This window comes from Myotis nattereri, assembly GCF_964212035.1.
Source record: "Myotis nattereri genome assembly, chromosome: 10".
Classification (NCBI taxonomy): domain Eukaryota; kingdom Metazoa; phylum Chordata; class Mammalia; order Chiroptera; family Vespertilionidae; genus Myotis; species Myotis nattereri.
Window position 1 is genome coordinate 47,335,026 of NC_138085.1, and position 24,668 is coordinate 47,359,693.

The 24,668-nt window shown below is 39.8% G+C and overlaps 1 protein-coding gene and 1 pseudogene across 4 annotated transcripts in view; one reads left to right on the forward strand and one right to left on the reverse strand.

Annotated features, from left to right (window-relative positions):
• The window catches only part of UGP2 (UDP-glucose pyrophosphorylase 2), a 51,999-nt gene that overhangs the window by 21,284 nt on the left and 6,047 nt on the right, over positions 1 to 24,668 (reverse strand). For 2 of the 3 annotated variants that reach the window (XM_081100588.1, XM_081100587.1), the window contains exons 2-3: positions 12,093 to 12,220; positions 11,183 to 11,290 (exon numbers count right to left, since the gene is read on the reverse strand). In XM_081100588.1, the coding sequence (XP_080956714.1) occupies positions 11,183 to 11,290; positions 12,093 to 12,206 (222 nt within the window). In that variant the 5' untranslated portion in view covers positions 12,207 to 12,220. Of the gene's footprint in view, positions 1 to 7,037; positions 8,205 to 11,182; positions 11,291 to 12,092; positions 12,221 to 24,668 lie in introns of those variants that run through there. The other variant, XM_081100589.1, reaches the window with a different exon arrangement.
• LOC308525757 (zinc finger protein SNAI1-like) lies at positions 7,675 to 8,467 on the forward strand (annotated as a pseudogene). The gene has a single exon. The product of its transcript is annotated as a zinc finger protein SNAI1-like (transcript).

Consider the following 24,668-nt stretch of genomic DNA (forward strand, 5'->3'; position numbering starts at 1 on the left):
TAAAAAGAGAACTTGAACTTGTTTCTCTGCTTATTACACCATTCTCTCTCTCTCACACACACACACACACACACACACACAAAGACATTGACATGGCATAGCAGTTATTAGCTGCCTATACCAACATCATTTTTCCCTTCCATTTTAGAATCCCAATTTTCAGCTGGGCACATCACCATTCCAAATAAAAGACTACATTACCCAGCCTCCCTGTAGCTATTTGTGCCAAAGTTCTGATCAGTAAGATTAACTGGAAGGGAGTTGAAAAAATTCCAAGAAGTTTCTGTGAAACTGTAGAGGACGTACCCTTCTTCCTTCTTCCTGCTGTTTGGAATGGAGACATGATGACTAAAGTTCACTTAGGTGGCCATCTGGGAGATCATGAGGAGATACACTAAGGAAAAAAGAGTGGCAAGATAGAGAAGCCCAGGCTCCTGATGACCACCAACCTGTCATACTAGCTCTGGGTTGTCTCTGTCTGAATTTATTTTGTTATTTTGAGTTTCACTATTAAATATAATGGAATCTAGTCCTAAATAGAAGGCACAGCTTTCAAGGTCCTTAATGATTCAGCCCTTTTGCCTTTCACTCCTTTCTCTCCTATCCCCAACACACTGTGCTCCAGAAACACAGGTAAGCTCTCTAAGATGCCACATCTCATTTGTAGTCCTCTGCACTTTTCCCCCTCATGCAACCTCACTTCACCAATGACCATTTCTTCATCCTCCACATCTCAGGTCAGACCAGGGACTCTCAGGCTTTATGAGCTATCAGGCACTTGTAAAAATCAGAAGCTAATAGACGCTCTTTCAGAAAACTGACCCCCCAAAAAACATTCTGCATACAATTTACTTCACTGCAATAGAAATTTCATTCACAGAACATAAAAATAATCTTTATAAGAGATGACATTTTCCAGTGAAAGTTAATATGCAAATAAAGCAAAAAGTAAACTTTAACTCTCTTCAAACTGAATTTCTCTATGGCAAATATTTGGTTTGAGTAAGTTGACACAGTGATTTAATTTGAGATGATTACATGCATACCATTCCATTTTGACTTTTCTTTTTAATGATCACAAGTACTGAAAACATCAACTCTCTCCAAGGCAAGCTGTCAGTGAATGCAGGCTTGTGCTAGGAACACCAGAACTCTCCAAGACTGTGAGAGCACAAAGGCTCACATTGCCTGTGTCTTCAAAATCAGTGCATCCTTGGTGAAGTCTGCATCACTCATGCAGGACTGCACCATCTTCAATGCAAGGCTCACAGATGGGGAGGGGATGCACTACAATGGTAGGCGGCTCTCTCTCACTCTCCTCTGCAGCAGGAGGACCAGAAGTGCCGGCTGGCATCACAGATATTACCTGTGCACTGAGCACCAAGACTTTTCTCCAGCACAAGTGTTGCCTGGCTTACAAACTTTATCAGTTTAAAAACATTTTCAGAAGAGGTTCATTAGTAATTCTTTGAGGAGATCAGCAGACACACAAACCAGCAGGATGCAAACCAGTAGTTGGCTGTCCTGAGAAATGTTTGAAATTGCAAAGACATGCCAAGGGGATTGATGTAGCTCCTGTTTCCTCCATGACCTGATTCAGATCACTGTAATGAACTATATCAATTCCTGTGTGAATGGTATCCTTTGATGGAAAAGATTGCCCCAAAAATGAATGAGGCAGCACAGTATAGTAGCTGAGCACAGGCTTTAATGCTAGGCTGCCTGGGTTTGAATCTTCGGCTCTACTGCTCATTATGGCAAATTATTAACTGCTCCAAGCCTTTTTCATTTACTTCATGAATTTCTTATGAGGATAAATGAGATAATGCATATAGGGTGCTAAACAATGTGTGTGGCCCACAGTAAGACTTCAAATGTTTGCTGGTGTTACCACTACATCACTGATTCAGACACACTCTCTTACCTACCCTTGCCCACCACATTTTAGCATTGCTGAAACCAGGATGCATCACACAACCAATGGGATCCTAAAATTAATTGGTTGCACTTTTGTTTCTTCCTTAGTGGTACATAAAAGGTGCAACTTATAATCAACGGCATAAATTTGATAAAATATGGTACTGAATTTTTCTTTCTGCTCCAAGTCACAAAGCAGCTTAATGATCTATCAGGTATTGGTTTCACCCTGTCTCTCTCTAGTCATATGTAGCTTGAGAATAATTTAAACAGATATCAACACATTATAGTCTGTGAAACAATCAGGCCTGCCACCTGTTTTCATAGTGTCATTGGAACACACACTCTCATTAGTGTACATGTTGTCTATGGCTGCCTTCTGCATAGCCTCAAAGCCTAAAATATTTACTAACTGGACCTTTACAGAAAAGGTCTGTAAATCCTAGTTTAAGACAGTATTCTGAGATGAGAAAAATGCAAGTTTTAATAATATTTCTGCCTTTTCAAACTATGCTTCTAAAATGGCTCTATATACTGCCTGAGGACCTCACAGGATAGTCTCAGAGAACAGGATCTCCCTTAGGCTATGCTGGCTTCATGCTTCCACTGGCAAGAACACTGCCAAATAACAATCTCCCGGGCTTTTGTACCTTCTTATATTTGTCCAGGAAAGTATAACTACAGCAGTGTAATTGGTAGCAGAACTCAGGGAATTTTCAGAACAACAGAAAGAAAACCTAGATTAAGAGGAAAAGTCTTTTATCCACTTTTATGAGGTATCTAGAGTTGTCAAATTCATTGAGACAAGAAAGCAGAATGTTGGCTGCTAGGATGGGGGCAGGAGGAAATGGGAATTGTTTAAAGGGTATAGAGTCTGGATTTTGCAAGATTTTTCGAAGAAGTTCTGGAAATTGGTTGCACAACAGTGTGAATATATTTAACATCGTTGTTTTGAGTTCAAAAGGAAAATTCCATCAGCATTTTCATTAATTATTTTGTGCTTCTTTGGACACAGCAGGAAGTTTAAAAATGGGATATAGGTAACAAAATCATCTTGGACAGCTATACAATGTTTCTGGTTTAAAATGGTATATCTGCAACGTTTCTATAAAGAAAACTATTCTAAAATTAAGTTTATTTTAAAACTCATGTAATAAATTGCTTCTCACTTATTCTATTATTACAGCATTTTATTTCTTACTTTTGAAGTTCCATTCTTACTGCCCTGCCATTAAAAATTGTAGCAACTTCCCAAATGCTGAGATATCTACACTAATAAAAGAGAAAAATGGTAATTGGCGTACGGCGATACCTTTTTCATTGGCTAATCAGGGCTATATGCAAATTAACTGCCAACTAAGATTGGCAGTTAACTGCCAACTAAGATTGACAGTTAACTGCCAACAAGATGGCGGCTAATTTGCATATGTAGGCACAATGCAGGGAGGCGAAAGGGAAAGCAGGAAGAAGCCCCCTGCCACTGACAGTGATCTGAAACCCAGGGGGGAGCTAAGAGCTGGGGGGCAGGGCAAAGGCGGCCCTGGGGCCACCATTGCCCTGCCCCCCAGCCATGATCGGAGAATCAGGCGCCTTTGCTGCCCTGGCCAGTGATAGCAGGAAGTAGGGGTGGAGCCAGCGATGGGAGCTGGGCACGGTCGAAGCTGGGAGTCCCAGGAGCTAGGGGTCCCTTGCCTGGGCCTAAAGCGAAGCCCACGATCGCGGCGCCCCCCGCTGCCACTGCAGGTCCCGCTGCCTGGGCCGGACGCCTAGGCCAGAGGCATTAGGCCTGGGCAGGGGCGGAGCCTGCAACCGCGGGGAGCTGGGGGTCCCCTGCCCAGGCCTGACACCTCTGCCGGAGGCCTCAGGCCTGGTCAAGGGGCCGATCCGGTGATTGGTGATCGGAGGGTGATGAGGGTCAACTCCTCTGGCTGAGGCATCAGGCCTGGGTGGGGGGCGGAGCCGGGGATTGGGGAGATATGATGGTCCCCTTGCCCAGGCCTGAAGCCTGGGTCAGAGGCGTCAGGCTTGGGCGGGGGGTGGAGCAAGCGATCAGAGGAAGATGGGAGTCCCCTGCCCAGGCATGATTCCTGGGCCAGAGGCCTCAGGCCTGGGCGGGGGCCAGAGCCAGTGATCGGGGGGAGATGGGGGTCCCCTGTCCAAGCCTGACACCTCTGGCGGAGGCGTCAGGCCTGGTCAAGGGGCCGATCAGGCGATCGGAGGGTGATGGGGGTCAACGCCTGAGGGCTCCCAGTATGTGAGAGGGGGCAGGCTGGGCTGAGGGACACTCTCCCCCCCCCCCACCCAGTGCACAAATTTCGTGCACCGGGCCCCTAGTAAAATTATAATACTCCAATTACAATGGTGTACTTTAAACCTGGTAAACTAGAGAAGAGATGACAATAAAAGAATTGGCAGAAAACCCAAATGACAAAAACAAGAAACTAAAAGCAGGGTGGTTACAGATGGTAAATGATCCTACAAAGTAAAGGATAACTATGAAGAGAAGGTGCTAACTGCTCCTTAAACCTTACTGTGCTCTAAAATTCTTTATAGAAATTCTAGAAGTACAAAGACTTTGGGATATTTTTTAACTGCAAAAGGCAAAACAGGTTACAAATAGATGGCAACAACAAAAAATTCAAACACTACAAAAGGTAAATATTCATCACCATTTTATAGAAGTCAGCAGTTTTAACTAATAAAATTAGTCAACCATGTGAGGCATTTGGACCATATCCTTATCAGCCAAGGTAGTAGTCTTCAAAGAACATTCCCGTTCAGCATGGATTAGAAAGGACAAAGGTAAATGACCCAGGGAATTGGAAAAGAGTTCAAATAGAAGAGATGGGAGGGTCCAAAACCCAACCTACTTATGTGACTAGGACTAGCTCTTTACTGAAATCACATCTTGAGTTTCTCCTACAAGCCAACCCTCCTTTCATCTAACTGTGAACAAAAGAGGCTTCAAAATAACTGATACTCCCAAATTCCTTAAAAATAAAACTGAAGCTTCTAACATCATCCTGTTTATGCTGTAAACTAGCTTTAAACTCTGTGGTACTAAGTAGCCAATGACTAAAGTACATTGCTAGCTTAATTATGTCATTCACATTATTGGGGCAGCTTTGGAAAAAATGGAAGTGGGGGAGGGAGGAAAAGACCAGAGGCTATAAAAAAAAGGTCTAGGGAAGGTTAAGGGGCAGGTGTGTGTGTGTGTGTTGTGTGTGTGTGTGTGTAGGGAGGGTGGGGACAGGAGATAAAAGTTAAGAGGAAGGCCAGGTGACATAAAACTAAGGGTGGAGGCTGAGCTTTTTCCTTTTGAGATGTCTGAATGAAGGAAAAGCAGTATTTCAGAAAGATATATATTTGCTTAGCTTGTGTGTTTAAGGGAAGATGGAAATGGGAACCAGAGCCTTGTAAGGATTTAAGAAGAAGCATAATTTAAAGCTGCACAGGGAAGAATTGGGATGAAAGAAAAGGTCTACATCTTGATTGTGATGGTAGTTAAATGACTGTATGCATTTGCTAGAACTCATAAAACTATACACTAAAAAAGATAAATTTTATTATCCTTATTAAATTATATCTCAATAAACCTGACATTTTAAAAAGCTACTAACAGCTAAAATGCTGATTAACCTATAAGGTTTGTTTATCAGAATGTAAAACAACAAACACAAAAAACAAGAATAAGTATTTTTAAACTATTTGGGTTGATGTTTTACAATACTGAAAATCTAACCAAACTGTTTGTGGTATATAATGAAGCATGCTTTTTATGAAATTCTATTCCAGTCTTCCACCATTAGTGTCTCTCTTAAATGGAAAGTGTAGTTTCTGACATCTCTCCAGTGTAGCCTCGGTGAACAGGAGGTGCAATGGCAGGCAAGTGACTCAGCATCTGGCGCTACACTTGGAGAAGCAGGCACATCCACCATATGCTCCACAACTAGAAAACAAGCTACATGCTGTAAGCCTATTATTTCTAGACTCCTACTATTCTCGAAGCTTTTTTTTCCTCTTTATTTTCCTCCCATCCTCAGAGAAGTCTTGCCTTAAGGTTAACCCCAGGAGTCTACCTTAATACCAGAAAGTCTTACTTCTACCCCTATGCCAGTTAGATGCTTCCACAGCACCCCATGGACTGCTTATCATGCTGTTCTATAGATAGCTGTTTCTGAATCCATTTTCTCTACAACTGGAAGCCAAAATGCTGAAGAGGGACCAAGACTGATTTTTGTAGCCCCAGCACCAAGCTAGTGCCTTGTAGAGGCAAGGCATCCTATAACTGTTTCTTCAATGAGACTCTAAGACAGTAGTTAACCTTTAAAGGTTATGAGCCCCTTTGAGAATCTGATGAAAGTCAGGGAATCTGCTCTGAAAAATATGTACATTTATACAAAGTTTTACCTATAATTTCAAGAAATCTATGAAGGACCTAAAATCCCTGCAGAGATTTCCCCAGCTAAGATGCCTGGTGTAAACATTCCAGTTTCATTCTATACAAGGGGAGAAACAGAGAGTCAGCTGTCCACATGTGATCTAAAATAAGGAAAAGGATTTAGTAAAACATCCACGAGGAATTACAGGGCAGAAAGGATTAGAATTAGAGGTAGACATGGGCCATCCATCTTATATAAAATTTTCTCAGTGTCAACATTACAAGTTCACGGCTATCCTATATTAAATAAAGATAAGGGAAATTCCCTAACAGTTATACCACAAATGAAGATGTGGGACAGGAGAACCTCACAAACATGTTTTTCTCATCCAATTATAAGACACAAGATACCTACATCAAAGATACACATGGAGAGTATAATACTAAAATAACCTGTATTACAACACATGAGCCATGGTCCAAAAAGACTCTGTAGGATGGGGGTTGTGGAGGAGGGAATGGTAGTATGTTCAAAGAGTGGTACTACCACAAATACCCATACTAAAATTTTCCCAAGAGTTCAACTCTGTGGCACTGGACTGTCCCCTACAGTGGACACAAGGGCAGTGGTTAGAGACCTTGGTCCAATATTACCTAGGTCTCTCGAAGTCAGTCATGAAACTGACATTAAAGAAGCCATGTATTTACTATTTATAAAGTGAAATAATAAATAACTAACCAGAATGGAATTAAGAATCACAGACTTGTGGTCAGTCTCCTTTGGCATGTCCTCTTCCTAAAATAAAGGTCCTATATATGTAAAGGCACGTGTGAAGAAAGGTAGTCCTGGGGAAAACTAAAGACTGTTCAATTCACTGTGGAATCAAAAGGTAGGAAGTTAGATTTGGCAATATTTGCTAAATTAATATTAGTTTATTTGCTTAGATTAGTAAATCTATATATTATAATTTTAAAACTTTATGTCAAGGATAAGACTCTTGTATCCAGCAATGCTCTTAGGGCAATTTCCTTAAATGCCACTATTTCCTTTTTGTAGAAAATGTTTACATTTGAGACCTCACTTTATCTTCACACACACAAAAAAACAAGTCTCTAATGGCTTTAGCATTAGCTGACTGCAGCTGGAAGTCTTCACCATGCTCTGAGCAAACCATCCTGTGTCAAATCATGTCAGATCCTTGCCCAAATTGCCTCCAGTGAGTCTTTCAAAAAGATGTGCAAACATTAGCTGAACAATATACTATGATTCATCTTCAAAAAAAAAGAAAAACTGGACAGCGCACCGGCTCGGCCTCGCAGGGGAGGGTCCTTATGACACCAGCACAGCTCGGCGACCCCAGCTTGCTTCAGCCACCATGCCACGCTCTTTCCTGTCAGGAAGTCTGCCTGCTCCTGCTGGAGGCCCAACTACAGCGAGCTGCAGACTCTTCTCCAGAGTTCACCTTCCAGCAGCCCTACGACCAGGCCCACCTGCTGGCAGCCATCCCACCTCCTGAGGTCCTCAACCACACGGCCTCACTACCCACACTCATCTGGGACTCTCTCCTGGCACCACAAGCCCAGCCAATTGGCTGGGCCTCCCTTCTACCCCGGGAGATCACCAAGGTTGTTGAGCTGACCTCCCTGTTAGACGAGGACAGTAGGAAAGGCTCCCAGCCGCCCAGCCCACCCTCGCCAGCCCCTTCCTCCTTCTCTTCCACTTCAGCCTCTTCCCTGGAGGCTGATGGTTATGCTGCCTTCCCGGGCTTGGGCCCATTGCCCAAGCAGCTGTCTGGGCTCTCAGGGGCCAAGGACCCCTAGTCTTGCAAGGCCTTCAACTGCAAATACTTCAACAAGGAATACATCAGCCTGGGTGCCCTCAAGATGCACATCCGAAGCCACACCCTGCCCTGCATCTGTGGCACCTGCGGGAAGGCCTTCTCCAGGCCCTGGCTGCTATAGGGCCATGTCCGGACCCACACCGGGGAGAAGCCCTTCTTCTGCTCCCACTGCAACCGTGCTTTTGCTGACCGCTCCAACCTGCGGGCCCACCTCCAGACCCACTCAGATGTCAAGAAGTACCAGTACAAGACGTGCTCCCACACCTTCTCCTGCATGTTCCTGCTCCACAAACACCAAGAGTCAGGCTGCTCAGGGGGCCCCCGCTGACCCCTTCGGCTGCTTCTGCCCCTCCAGACCCTCCCCCTGCAGCAGCCTCCCCCAACTCTGGAAGGAAGGACTCCTGCATCCTTCATACCGCTGTGGAATTCCCTTCTGAGCTCCCCTTTTGGCTGTTGTAGCTTCTTCATAAGGCACTGAGGACCATTTTCCAGTGTGTCTGCTTGGGGGGCCTCGGTTGGCTCTGTGGACGGCTGATGGGAGGGTGACCCCTTCTGGCAGCCACTGCTCCCCAGCGAGCGTTCTGGAGTTGGCCTTGATGTGTAGGCTTGTGTATCCAAAACTGTTTGGATACAGTTGCTTTGAGCTACAGGACAAAAGCCAACAGACTGATAGAGGCTCCCACCCCACTCCTGCCCACCCTAGAAACCCTCAGGCCACCTCTCCAGGATCCACCCCCGGGCTGTCCACGGGACCTGCGGGGGCGGTCTCTGACACAAGGACATGTCTAGACCCAAGGATGCCCCAGGCCCGGGCAGCTATTTCAGCCTCCTGTTTGTCATGGTGGCACCTGTTTCACGGGCAATTCAGCAGCGCCTCAAAAAGGAATGTGAGTAATTGCCGTCACTTGTCAGGGGCCCAAATAGGGTGCTTCCGCCCAACCAATATGTCTCCCAGAACTATTTTCAGGGACCCAACAGGTGGGCCCAGGAGGAAGATGTTTACATTTTTTTAAAAGGTACACTGGTATTTATATTGCAAGCAACATTTTGTACTAAGGAAGCATTTTGTACAGTTATATGTACAGTTTATTGATATTTAATAAAGCGGTTAATTTATATGTAAAAAAAAGAAAAAAAAAAGAAAACCTGTGTATTTTTACTCTGCACATGTACACTGTAACTTTCTCAGAATGCTTTGTCATTTAAACATACATATTTCAATGTTTTTGTACTGATAGACTAAGAATACAAAAAGCTCTCAGTTATTTTATGAATAAAAACAAAAAAAATCTGTTGAAGCTAAACACCATATTGGTATGATATTCTGTATGCCAATTCTCTGCCTCACTTAAAAAAAGAGTTGATCAATATAACTCCTTCACCCCTTTAAAGTAAACAAGAACAATGACAATCATAAGTCAACTGGGAACAACTTGTGCTCCTAATTAAATGAAAAGGCCTTCTTTAGAGAACATTTTTCACATAAATGAGAATGTACTTTATTATCACCAGAGGTCACTGCCAGCCTGGTGATAACAGGTTTTAAGTTAGGGCTTAAAAGAACCTGTTAGCCTCAGTACTTTCTTGAGCAGCCTCTATAACCCTCACCTCTTTTATCTATTTCCCATCCTTCCCAATCCCCAACGGGTAAGCTCAAACACTGCACATGACCAGGAACAAGACACTCTCACAGCCTCTCTAGAAAACAATGAAGTTGTCATATGAAGGTGTATATGCTGACTTGGCTGTCCATGCTCTAGTCTAAAACACTGATCTTATTTTTGTCTGAAAAGTAATCATCCAAATTGAAAAAAGTAAGTTTTCTGGGGGACCAAAGAAGTAAACTACTAACGATCTTCTGAAAAGAAATACACCTAACATGGGGTCAGCAAACATCTATCTATATAAAACTCTAATATGTAAATAGACCAACGGCAGAACAACCGGTGGGATGACCGGTAGCTATGACGCACGCTGACCACCAGGGTGCAGATGCTCAACGCAGGAGCTGCCCCCAGCCCGCAGGCCCCGATCGTCGGTGGCAGGGGGGTGGAGCCGGCGAGCAGGCGGTGCCAGGCCAGCCAAGGTGGGTGCGAGCGGGGGCCCCGATCACCCTGCCAGTTGCCCCACAGATCAGCCCTGATCACTGGCCAGGCCTAGGGACCCTATCTGTGCACAAATTTCGTGCACCTGGCCTCTAGTCTTTCATAAAGGGCTAGAAAGAAAATAGTTTAGATTTTGCAGGCCATGTGGTCTCCATTGCAAATATTCTTCTCTGCCATTGTAGCATTATAACTGCTATAGGCAATACATAAATAAATGAGTGTGGTTGTGTTACAATAAAATTTTATTTACAAAACAAGGTGGCCAACTCCTATACAAAAATATAGATCCTCTGTTATGATACTGTTTACATGCACACCTTTGATGCAAGGTTGATGTGAGAAATGTCACTCTAAATGGCTTGCTCTCTCTCTTCCTTGTTTGTTGTGCAGAAGCTGTTCAATTGGCTCTCAGTTGTCTCTCAGATGTGTTCTTGGGAGGGAGTGAGGTCAGTGTCCTCTTATGCCACCATCTTGGTCCCCCCTCTAGATAATCACTTCATTTAAATCATCCATTCAACAACAACACAGGCATACAAACAACTAATACTTAGCATCTGTACATGACCCTACAGACAATAAGAAATCAGATAGTGTGGGAGAGAGGAGGAGGAAAAGAACTTAAATGAAGCCTTACTGTGCATTTGGTAATTTTCCAAAGAATTGCCTCATAGTCAGGGATATTAAGTTTTGAGGTGGTATTAAAGGGAGATTAGACTTCCATAAGTCTTTTGCAGAACTGGAAAGTTGGGTCTATCAGAAGGCATAATGATGGAAGGCTATCTTTGTAGTTTCAGCATGAGGGAACAGTGAATGCAAAGCAATATTCCTGTGTCTGAATATTCCTGATGGTTTTTACAGATCCCCTAGACTACTCTACCCCCAAAGTTAAACAATGTCCTAAATTATCTTACATATTCCTACATATTACTAAAACTTACCGAATCTTCTGGAGGTCTCTGGATTTTTCCCCAATCCACAGAAGGTCCCTTTTCTTGCAAAAATCTATGAAATAGCTTACGAAATCCATCAAGGTCTTTTTTAGTGTGCTATAAAAACAGAAATATATTGGCTCTCAGAATGCTTAATATTTAATAAAAACAGATATATATTGTACACACTTAAAATGCCTTTCAATGAAATTTTTAAACTATTAGAACATGGAGCCTTTTTCCTTTTTTATCCCCCAATTTAAAACTAAAGCGGGAGGAAAAGCTAATAGGAACCACACTTAAAGGAATACAAGCAAATAATACTCCCCATATCCCACCAGTGTCATGTACTCTCAACACCATTTTGTCCATGGGAAATCCAAATGGTTCCCTGTATTTATTCACCAATATCTTTCTCTGCTTCTTTTCAGTGAAAATATATGCTCACTAAAAGAACAAAAAGGAACAAAACACAACTACAAAACATTAAGTACAAATTAAAATATGAAAATGAAAAGGATAACCTATTGATTTGTAAGTAGAAAAGTAAATCTGCCTATTGTGGGATCTCTATTATAGCTGACAAGTAGCATAGTTCTATTAGAACTGGCTCTTTTAAAAAAAGGCATTCAGGATATATGGTTCATGAACATTGGTATCCATTTCTCTACCCAATAATATCAAAACACAGAATAAATAAAGTGTAATTTTGTTCTGTTTAGACTTTAGAAACTTCCTAGAATTAAACAAGAAAAAGACAATGGTTTTATAATAGCTAAATGTTGAAAGTTCTTAATTGTTAAGCAATCCTAATTTTTTATGTTCTCGTTACATCTTGTGCTTATTTTAAATTGGATGATCAGCAACAGCAACTCAGCATATAGATGAATGAAAGCAAGAAACATTGTAGAGTCCTTACCTCAAACTCATGTGATGGTGCTGTGATGAGTATTTTTTCTAGTTCTTTCTTCACAGATAATTCTAGCTCTTGTCGAATGACCTCCTGGAACTGAGAAGCGCCATCTTGAGACATTGCTTTGCTAAGATCTTAAAACAAAAATATAAAACAACCAACTGAAAAATAAGAAATCCATTTAAACAGCTGCCAAGTTAAAACTGATTTATTTCTGGTTTTCCAGCTAATGAAAAAGGCTCAATGCTATAGTCCCATCATCCTCTCACAGAATTTCAGTAGTGACAACTAGTTAGGACTATATAATCACACTAGAGGCCTGGTGTACGAATTCGTGCACCAGTGGGGTCCTTCAGCCGGGCCTGTGGGATCGGGCTGAAACCAGCTCTCCGCTATCCCCCAAGGGGTCCTGGATTGTGAGAGGGCACAGGCCAGGCTGAGGGACCCCACCAGTGCATGATCAGGGACAGGGAGGGACACAGGAGGTTGGCCAGCCGGGGAGGGGCCATAGGAGGGCTCCAGGGCATGTCTGGCCCATCTCACTCAGTTCCAATTGGCCAGACCACAGCAGCAAGCTAACCTACCGGTCAGAGCATCTGCCCGTCATAGCGAGCAGTTGAGCGGCCTTAGCATATCATTAGCATATTACTCTTTGGTTGAATGGATGACCAGACACTTAGTATATTAGGCTTTTATTATATAGGATGTGATTAAATTTGACTATTTTGCACATCTCTATGCTTTACTAGTATATCTGAAATACTAAACACTTTTGGGAAGATCGGGCAGGTGGAAGTAAAAAGATTAATCTTCATTTGAGTACATAATTCCATCTCTACTCATGTTTCCCTCCTAGCCATTAAAACTAGAGTAAAATCAGAACAATTGGGATAATGTTAATAAGGATATGTGTTATGGAACATGCCCTTACGGAACTCCTGCTGCATCATAAGATAATGAAGGGGTCTAGCAATTTCGCAGAAGCAAAAGACTCCTTCTTCCTTCAGGCCACATGAAAAATTTAAGGAATCCCTTCTATTTTAGAAGGAGAGCCACTATAGTTTCATATTCCTTTCTAGAAGAACCCCTTGAGAAATAGATAATGGCAATTCCAAGTTGCTTCTACTTCCTTTGGCATCAAAATTTTAATTTTAAAAAGAGGAGGGCACATGGCTACTTCCCCACTCTGATCCTCAATTTCAGTAAAGACTTTTCAGTACTCATCTGTGTCAGATAAGACTACCAGGACTTCTGGCATAGCTGAGCATCTCTGTGACAGTTGGATCTTGCTAAAGGTGACAGAAATGCCTTTTAGATGAAAACAAAAATAGAAAAATACAGAAAAAGAAAACATCCTAGGCTCAAGTATCTCGAGAGAAAAATGCCAACATAGATGTTTTATACACTTAAGTATCTAGATTATCCTATTTTTTATAAAATAAGGGACAGGCTGATTATTGTTCACCTCCCCTTTATCCTCAATACCTAACTCAATCTTATTTTATAAATGTATTTGTGAAGTTTATGTTCAAACATTTTCTTTAATAATTAGTTCTACAAATGTTGGTTAATTTAGCAGAATCATATTTCACATAGCATAAATTCTTTTACTTATCTGGGTAGCAGGAAACATTTATATAGACAGAATTAAAGCCAACATAATAAATATTTTAAGATACTTTTGAGAGCAGAAATTAGTATATTATGTTAACTCCTGAAGCAATATTTAATATAGATAGCTTGCCCCTCTACTTAATATTTAAAAATGTTAACAAATGAGATATTTAACATAGATCTTCAAAAATCTTTTATACACACTTTCCATCATATTAAAATCCAAGAAGAAGAAAAAAAGGAAATTTGGAGAGAACACAATCTAATCTTAAAATAGCCATTCTCTAACTGTGCTCTTTTTACAGGCATAAATCACAACACAACTAAGTTTATGGACTCCAGTAAAACTACCAAAGTGAGCCCAATTGTGGTTCATAACAAGGTCTTTGTGAACTAAAAAAACAAAACACCATAAGAAACACATAAGTGTGTGTGTTCCATAAACAATCCATATGTTTCAACTAGTAAGTAGAAATTTGATTATAGTGTGTAAAAACCCATGACAATGGATGAGAACAATTGCATAACTATGATAGGTAGTTAAAGACAAAACTCCTCCAGAACATTTTAAACTAAAGTCAATGTGACAACCAAACACACATGTTCATCCCTTGGCTAACTTAGCTGTAATTTAAAATCTGTCACAGATTAAGTCCACTAACCTGCCACCCCATGTATTGGGGATATCTCCTCCCCAATCTTTAAGCCAACTCCCATATTAATGTTTAGAAAACAGTTTGGGGAAAATATCTACTAAATATAAAACCTCTAAATTACACATGAATTGTTTCTATGTCACAGACTGATGAAAACAGATCAAGAAATTAATATGTAATGATTTTTTAAAATAAGTGGAGTTTTTTTTGTTGTTGTTAGACTCAAGACACCTACAGACTTGCTGCTTTGCTGTTGAAGTTAGATCCTAAAGGCCAACATTCAGTCACATTCCTAAAAAATAGAGTGATGGAAACATTTAACTTACTTATATCTGGGCAAAATGAGATAAAACTAAGTGTAACTGCTAAGTTTAAAATAACTCTCTAGTAGCTGTCTGAGATTTGTCTACATGAGAACAGTCAAACACACACACACACACACACACACACACACACACACACACACACACACAACAAAAAAACACCATACACCAAACTTTAGCGACTCTCTGCAGAACAATAGCCTATCAACTTTACATGACTTAAGGCCAAAATGCACAGAATCTGAGCCACTATCCTCCCCATCAAGCCAAGCTAAGAAGACTGACTGAAAGGCTCACGTTTAATATTACATGTGATCTTTGCCAGCTGCAGCAGGTCCAACCCTCAAACACTAATTCAAAAAGCCAGACAGATTCAAACGCCAGTTGTGACAAATAGGCCGTACTTTTATTCCATTTGTATGACATAGCACCAAATTCAAACGAAGAACAGTTTGTATTCCTTCTACCCCCTCTACAAATATGAACAGCTTACACAACAAAAGAACATTATAACACGCCTATCACTTCTTCCACCCCATTCCACAGCTGTTTCCTCTCCTTTCCTTGAGTAAAGTGCGACTGTGAAGTTCTTTTTTTTTAAGTGACTCGATAATAAGGAAGGGCTTTTAAGGAATAAAGAATATTCAAGAATAAAGAATACGTGTGCTTAATCAAGACCAGGGGGCATAGGGCTAGAAGCCATTTCCCTTTCTAGTAACCTTATACATCCCGAATTCAAGAAAGGCCTGGAATTTCTGGTAGAAAAAGAAGTACAAACATTAGATGCTTTTTGGGCTTAACCTTCTCAGGTTACACTTCTGGCAATGACAGCTGAGTTTCTAATGTAAGGTCAATTAAAGAATCCCCTGAATAATGCAAGATTTCTAACCTCCTAAAATGTTTGTCCCTCAATTCTTAGCAATAGAGAAATTGATTCTCCTTGACTATAGACAGAGAGTAGATTAGGAATAAAACATTTCATTACCTCAGTCATAAATCAAAACATTTTTAGTGATGAGAAGGAGCATTTAATCTAGTCTCAACATTTTAGATATAAAAACAAAGTTGAAATAGTTAAATGACTAATTCAATGTCACAGAGTAGGCTTAATGGAACCCCAAAACAAAGCCAGTTTATGCTGAGCCCCAGCCCAATACAATGAGGTGAAAATATCGTGCTCATTTTCCCCTCCTAGTCTAGCTCCTTAATCATGACACAAAATCTCTAAATAACACTCTCCTCCAAAAGCATTTCTATTAGGATGTTGTCTTATACTCAATGAGATAAAAAGGAAACTCCCTACCACATAAAACTGAACTTACTAGAATCTTGGTTGACTTAATTACAATTTGGCATAGAACAGGCAGTAACTTTATTTTACAAGTTTTTCCCCCACCTCAATTTCCTAATTCTTCCTTGTTCATAAGAACTAAAATTTCCACATCATAGTCTTTCCTCTATCCAAATGGAGCAACCAACACCACCACCAAAAAGGAGGAGAAAAAGCAATAAAACAAGAGGTAGGAGACATTCAATCTAACAAGTGATTGTTTTCATTTCTTAATTCAGGTATTTCATTTCATCCATTTTAGCAGCTAAGAAGTGTACATAATACCCTTCCGTGATATCATGATACTGGCACAAATAAAACAACTTCACACTCTAAAACAGAAAGCTAGCTTCACAAAGCAAAGACCATGAAAAAAAGACTGACCAAAAAACAAGAGCAACAAAGAGAGTGAGGAGCCCTCTCCAGGCTACCACCCACCACTCATTATCTCTGAACAGTCCAACCTTCTTTGGAAACCCACATTGAGATGTATTCAAAGTTAGAGAATTGGAGAGTTCATTTCATCTTAAACTAAGAAATGACTTGTGATCCAAGTAAATGTAAAACTCCAAGAATGTAGTAGCAACTAGAAATAACCACAAATAAAATTAAAGACATATACATACTGACTAGATTTATAGTTAATTAAAACTAACCATCCCCTTCTGGGGTCACACTACAGTCCTTTAAACTCAGTTATTTGTGAGTACTCCTCCTAGAAAAGCTTTTCTTCTTTGGATTCCATTACCCAATATTATCCTACATTATCTACATACATCTCTGTCCAGGCCTCAATTTCCACATCATACTCCTCTTTTCGTTTTCTACTCCCTGGATTTCCTAAGATTCTGCCCCAAGACCATTTTCCCTTCAATTATTCCCTTAACAATCTCCTTATTAATAACTCCCAAATATGTGCCTCTCATCTTCATCTTTTTTTTTTTCATGAGTTACAGGCTCACATTTCCTATAATATTCTAAACCTTTTGCACCCAGACACTCAAATGGATACCTCAAACTCAACATGTCAAAATTGTCTCTAAATCCATCTCCCTGACCTCCATGGCAATAACATTCCCCTAGTCACTCCTAGGTGACCTAGAAATTCAGTTGCAATTGGTTCTTCCTTCCTTTCCCCTGAATATTACATCCAATCCAATACTATACTTCTTAATTGAATCATAACACAAACCCATTCACTTCTTTCCCTTTCCACTGCTACCTTAATTTCCATCTCATTTTCACTCTCATGGTCATAATGAAAACAGCTTTCTACCTGTTTTGCTCATCTGTCACTCTAATCTGTTAGTATCAAGCAAGATGGATTGGTTCTCCCTAAGTTGCAACCCCAATCATATCACTACTCTTCCTCATTTGATGGGATTTCATTTGATGGGAAATATAAATTCCTTAGCCGGGCATGTCTTAAAAACCAAGCTGAAGTATCCTTTTGAGTAGCCAAAGCGAATCAAAATGCTAAAGCAGAAGGCCTAAAGGCTTAAATTTCCTACTCTATTTGTGACATCTCAATAGTGCTTCTAAAACTTTAATGTGCATACAAGTCACCTGGAGGGCTTGTTAAAACACAGATCTCTGGGCAAGCTCTCAAAGATTCTGACTCAGTGGGTCTGGAATGGGGAGAATATGCATTACTAATAAGTAAATGCTGTCAGTACTGCTTTTGCTTTGAGTAGCTCTGATATAGATTATACTCCATCTTAATATGTATGTAGCAGTTATGCACATTGTTCTCCCTATCCCAATGCGTTTTCTGTCACCTATTCTCTGCCCTAAGGCCCCATGTGCTTAAGAAATGGCATCAGGCCCAGATTTTAAAAACCTTCTCAGTGATTGGTTTAAGCATAAAACATGATATGGATGATTCTAGCCAGTGAGCCAATGAGTAAAGTTTGCCAGAAGACTTTGGAGAAAAGCATTCCTCACTGAGAAAAATAAACACACGAGAAGAAATAGTGCCTTTTCCATCCCTGGACATAAGAAGTATGTGTCCATCTCTCACCTTGAGTTTCTGCTGCCATTTAGTGACCTTTAAGGAAGCTGACCCAAGAATGAGATAGATATGCATAAGAGAGCAGAAGGAAGGAAAGACATGCAATCTTTGTACTGAATTAACCAACCCTGGAATATCCTACTTCAAGCTTCATGTGATACAAGTACCTCATTTTTTAAGCCAACTGAGTTGGTATTTTTCTGCTCCATGAAATTAAAAGCATCCTAACTATTATAAGTTTGTTCCAAACATACATCTCAAGTGTCATTCAACACTTAAGAGAAGGGTAGGCAGAAACAAGGAAAAAAATTACAAATTCATAGCCTAGTGTTAATTCTAAAATCATGAGAATCATCCCAACCTCCAGGAAACCTGATCCCTTAGACCCCAGAGGCTCAAACTCTGATTTTAGCTTCTGCTATTTTGAGAGTGGCATTCCTAGTGTTCTAGGTGGTAACTTCTGAACATTCAAAGAGGCCTTCCTTTATACACAACTCTTATGTGAAGGTTTTAATTGCTCCTCCATCTGCACTATATCAAACACCCCCAAAACTTTCTTTGCTTAGGTGTCTGTCTGCAATATTTAAGGGAACAAGCCATATTATGTTATTCAAACTTTTTTCTCCAACACCTACCTTAGCACCTGGCACACAATACAAGCACTTGATAATGTTTAAATAAATTGGAGTTCAAGACTTAAATTCTTATATTAGTGGCTTGGGTAGCCACTAATATATCATTTGTCAGAGTTCACTTTAAATATAATCTCCTAGAATGTTCTAAACTAAGCAAAGTTGGCCATTACATGCTCACATGGTAAGTCCTTGTACTACTCCTTTATAACATCACTAGAGGCCCAGTGCACGAAATTCATGTACTGCAGGGGGAGGGGGGGTCCCCCTCAGCCCAGCCTGCGCCCTCTAGCAGTTGGGGAGCCCTGGGGGATGTCCCACTGCCACGGAGGTGGGAGAGGCTCCCACCACAGCCGCTATGCTTGCCAGCCTTGAGCCTGGTTTTTGGCTGAGTGGAACTCCCCCTGTGAGAGCACACTGACCACCGGGGGAAGCTCCTGTGTTGAGCATCTGCCCCCTGGTGGTCAGTGCATGTCATAGCAACCAGTCGTTCCACTGTTCTGTCAATTTGCATATTAACCTTTTATTATATAGGATACTTTAAACCAGAGCTTGAGACACAATAAACACTCAAGTAATGCTTATTAAATAAATGAGGAAGAGCCTATTATGATGGCTATGTACTGGATACAGACAGAAGGTAGAGCCCAGTCTCATGAAGGTAGTGCCTGATAAGGCCAAACAGTCATTTCTGATCATGGGGAAAGGAGGGCTAAGAAAACCATGGACTATATCCTGAGTACTTGAAGTCCCTAAGGCTTCTCAAGCAGAGGCTGATTTATTAGTCACGTATCAGGAACCTGGTCAAAGAAATTCCTAAATGGTAAGCAATCTAGATAAAGTGACCTCTAAATTTCTTTTCCATTTTTATTATCCTATATAAATGCTAGGTAACTCTAGAGATTAAACAAAATTGGGCAATTATATTTAGGTTTAGCCTGAATTAGGAAAAATGCTTAATAAATGTGTTTTTTTTATAACAAAAAGAGGTACCAGGCTTTTGAGAACTGTTCCAATACTCCAGCACTGAATATGCAGAGCCACTTGCTAATTGAGATTTTTACTAATCATGCATTGCTTACTTTAAAAAAAATTTAACTATGAAAATGTATAGCTAAACTGGATTTCTTGTTAATAATTAAGAATAACCTTGCTCTTATACAGCAAAGTAGCTCTTGAAATCTAAAAAACAAAACCAGAAAATATCACTTCTGGAAAACAACATTCTGAAGAGATGTTGTCAACTAGTTAACATTTTGCATTAAATTTAATGGATGTTAAGAAAGAAGGCATGCCAAGAAGCTTATTACACTCATTTGATGAGAGGTGGGAAAAGGGTTATAACATAAAATCACCATCAAGGACCAAAAACTTATTTGGCAGGCCTGCCCTGTAATTTTACATATGTGCACTTAAACTTTTAAGCTCCAAAAGGCTTTAAGGTCAGTGAGTGAGTCTAATTCCCTTATCTTGAAGATGTAATGGGTTGGGGGATAAAGGGATGAGGTGGGGGGTGTGGGTGCTCTTGCCTAAGGACACAGTGGCAGTGCTCCACTGGAATCCAAACCCTGCTGCCTGGTGCCCTACTCTCCAACCTGGAGGAAGGTCTCCCCTTTCTTGGTTACAGTGCATTTACATGGTTTACCAACTCCAGGCAGAATGAAAATTGACAAAACCCAACTATGTCTATCACGTGAATTATTATGTAAGGTTAAAACTACCTATCAGAATAAGCATTCCCTTATGCTCTTCAACTTTTTCTTCTATATAGTTTATTTTCTGGGCAATGAAAAATCAAAGCTTTTATTTATTCTATAAATATTTTATTACCAAGGCCAAGCATTTTACCAATAGCATAAATGGACCCAATACAGTGCATAGAATTATGTTATTCTGTTTTCCCACACTCTGAAAGTTTTAAAATTCTAGGCAGGGTTGTAACATAAAGGAAACATCACAGCAGCCTTTGCCAGTACAGCAACCAGAGAAAAACACAAACGCCAATCACCTTGTCTGCAGGTGTCCATAGTCAAGGAGCAAGTGGTGCTATTAAAGGAAGGCTCCCCTACAATAGTATTTCTTACAATTTAGTAACTAATAATTAAAAAGTGGATTAAACATGATATGACTATTTCATGTACATGAATACAATGAATAGTATTTTTAAGCTACACATGAACTCACAGAGAAACTGGGAACTCTCTTGATTTATATTAAAAAGATTAACAAATATCTAGAAATGTTTTGGAAAATGAAACTTTGTTGTTTATGTAAGTTAACTAAGACAACACAGCCAGTTTCTCTGTGGTTCTCAAAAACAATCCTTAATTATCAAAATGGTTTGGGGACACAATCAATTTCATTTGGCAATGACTGAGAAAAATAAACAATGGGTCTGTTGGCAGAGGCAGAATTTGAGCCCTAGACAATTACTGTGCAACAAACTAAAGGAGATGCCTGCATCACCAACTGAAAGAACTGGGAAACAGCTTTCAAATGAAGTATTATCCCCTTTCTTACACACATAAGCCCAATTAAAAAAAAAAGTTTAATTTTCTTTCAGTAGCTTAGCAAGCCAACTTTCAAAGAATTTAATAAGTTATTAACAAAAAGATGCATGGCGGGTAGTAGAATTTTAGAGGTCTAACACATATGGTTTCAACTAATAGTCACTGTACCTGAACAACCCATTAAATTACCCAAGATGTCCACAATTCAAAGACTATTATACCAACTTTAAATATATTTTAGAAAACAAAACTAAACTGTAGGCTATGTCAAAAGGACACCAGTCTTTAGAAAAACTCCAGCTTCTACAGAGATCCTATATAATCAAAAATTTCCTCACTCATTAAATCCCAAACCCTCAGAGGATTTCCCCCACAATTTTATTCTAATATTGCTGGAATTTTCTCCACTGGCATAAATACTAGATATCAAAAGGAATAGCATTATGGGAAGCACAGTCAACTCTTAATTATTCATTTTTACAGATAATCCAGAATTGATTTGACTTTCAAATATTTGTTTATATAACTTTTCAATAATGGATATATCTGACTTTCTGGGAATTCCTGCACTTCCACAAAAAGTAATAAATACAACTTGGTGGAAACTGGAAAATTATAGTACATTATTCTTTTACCTAGAACATTTTCATTATTAGCCAACTAATGTTCCTCACATAAAATTAAGTATCCTATTATTTTATTTTATTTTTAAAATTTGTTTTGCTTAAAGTATTACAAAGAGTATTACATATGTCTTTTTTATTCCCCCTTGACCTTCTCCCAGCCTCCCCTACCCCTCAATGTCTTGCATCAATTGGTTATGCTTATATGCATGCATACTAGTCCTTGGGTTGATCTCTTACCCACACACCCGAACGCCCGCCCCCAATCCTCCCCGGCCTTCCCGCAGTAGTTTGACAGTCTGTTCGATGCTGTATGTATTTTTGTTCTTCAGTTTATAATGGTCTTTATTATCCATAAATGAGTGAGATCATGTGGTATTTTTCTTTCATTGACTGGCTTATTTCACTTAGCATAATGCTCTCCAGTTCCATCCATGCTGTTGCAAATGGTAAGAATTCCTTCTTTTTTACAGCAGCATAGTATTCAATTGTGTAGATGTACCACAGTTTTCTAATCCACTCCTCTGCTGATGGGCACTTAGGTTGTTTCCTAATCTTAGCTATGATAAATTGTGCTGCTATGAACATAGGGATGCATATACCCTGTATGATTGGTATTTCTTGGGATATATTCCTAGCAGTGGGATCACTGGGTCAAATGGGAGTTCCATTTTTAACTTTTTGAGGAAACTCTATACTGTCTTCCATAGTGGCTGCACCAGTCTGCATTCCCACAGCAGTGCACGAGTGTTCCCTTTTCTCCGCATCCTCTCCAGCACTTGTCATTGGTTGATTTGTTGATGATAGCCATTCTGACAGGTGTGAGATGGTACCTCATTGTCGTTTTGATTTGCATCTCTCGGATGATTAGTGACTGTGAGCATGTTTTCATATGTCTCTTGGCTTTCTGAATGTCCTCTTTTGAAAAGTGTCTATTTAGGTCCTTTGCCCATTTTTTGATTGTGTTGTTTATCTTCCTTTTGTTGAGTTGTATGAGTTCCCTATAAATGTTGGAGATTAAACCCTTATCGGTGATAACATTGGCAAATATGTTTTCCCATGCAGTGGGCTTTCTTGTTGTTTTGTTGATGGTTTCTTTTGCTGTGCAGAAGCTTTTTATTTTGATGTAGTCCCATTTGTTTATTTTCTCTTTAGTTTCCAATGCCCTATGAGTTGTATTGGTGAAGAAATTGCTTTGGCATATGTCTGAGATTTTGTTGCCTTTGGATTCCTCTAGTATTTTTATAGTTTCCCTTCTTACATTTAAGTCCTTTATCCATTTTGAGTTTATTTTTGTGTATGGTGTGAATTGGTGGTGTAGTTTCATTTTTTTGCATGTATCTGTCCAATTTTCCCAACACCATTTATTGAAGAGACTGTCTTGACTCCATTGTATGTTCTTGCTTCCTTTGTCAAATATTAATTGAGCATATTGGTCCGGGTCAATTTCTGGGTTCTCTATTCTATTCCATTGATCTATATGACTGTTCTTGTACCAGTACCAGGCAGTTTTGAGAACAGTGGCTTTGTAATACAGCTTGATATCTGGTATTGAGATCCCACCTACTTTGTTCTTCTTTCTCAGGATCGCTGTGGCTATTCGGGGACTTTTTTTTATTCCAGATGAATTTTTGGAGGGTTCGCTCTAGGTCTGTGAGATATGCCGTTGGTATTTTAATGGGGAGTGTGTTGAATTTATAGATTGCTTTGGGTAGTATGGACATTTTAATGATGTTGATTCTACCAATCCATTAACATGGTATGTTCTTCCATCTGTTTATGTCTTTCTCTATCTGTTTTTTCAACGTCCTGTAGTTTTCTGAGTAGAGGTCTTTTACCTCTTTAGTTAAGTTTATTCCTAGGTATCTTAATTTTTTTGGTGTGATGGTAAATGGGATTGCTTTTTTAGTCTCTCTTTTTGTAAGAAGTACCCTATTATTTTAATTAAAGTTACTAAAATTATCTATGAAGAAAAAAATAACACATAGAGAATGTGTATGAATCCATATTATAAGAAAACACCTACTGTCCCAAATTTAACATCTTAGAGTATTTCCTCTTAAAATTATTTTTCAATTTATCTTCAGAATATTAAAATGGCACTACTGAGAAGTGTACCAGCTAGTATTTCTCATTTCTCTAATGTTCCTTGTCAATTTCTTTTTTTTTCCCTCAATTGGCTTTCACAAATAAAAATTATCCATCCTACTAGAAAAAGACCCTGTTACCAACAACAATGGTAGTAAGAGATTACATACTGGAAAACAAAGTTTTCATCAGTTCAACTCTTTGAGTTTCTTTTAACTTTTCACTTATAATTGAGACTCTGAATTTAATTAAATCCCTCCCTTTTTAGCAATATAATGAATTCGAAGCCACATCTTTAAAAAATGAGTAGTGTGCCATGGTCATTGCCTTGCCACCTCTAGTCCTGCCTCAAATCCATGCCACAAACCCCCTGTGCTAAAAGCATCCAAGTCCTCTAAATAATCAGCAACAGGCTAAATTTGGTCTTAGGATTTGAGAAGAACCTGGACAAGGTCTGACCTCCACAACCTGGCCCAGAATGTGTCTCATCCCTGTATTCATCTGAGACCCCTCTAGTTATAATTAGCTCAGCTGATCCTCCCTGGCAAGCTGCCATCTACCAAACAAGCATCACCAAAATAGCCATAAAGAGAGAATTCCAACAAATGGGAAAGTTGACAGGCCTCAAATATTTTTTAACAGAGATAGTCAAATGGCTTCCCCTGAAATATAAGGAAGTACCTCAATTTAAGAGCATTAAGAGACATGTTTACTAGTATATAATTTAGATAAATAATGGTCTGTTAAAAACAGTTTTGTTTTAAAAGTTCCTCTAATATTATAGTATAAGCACAT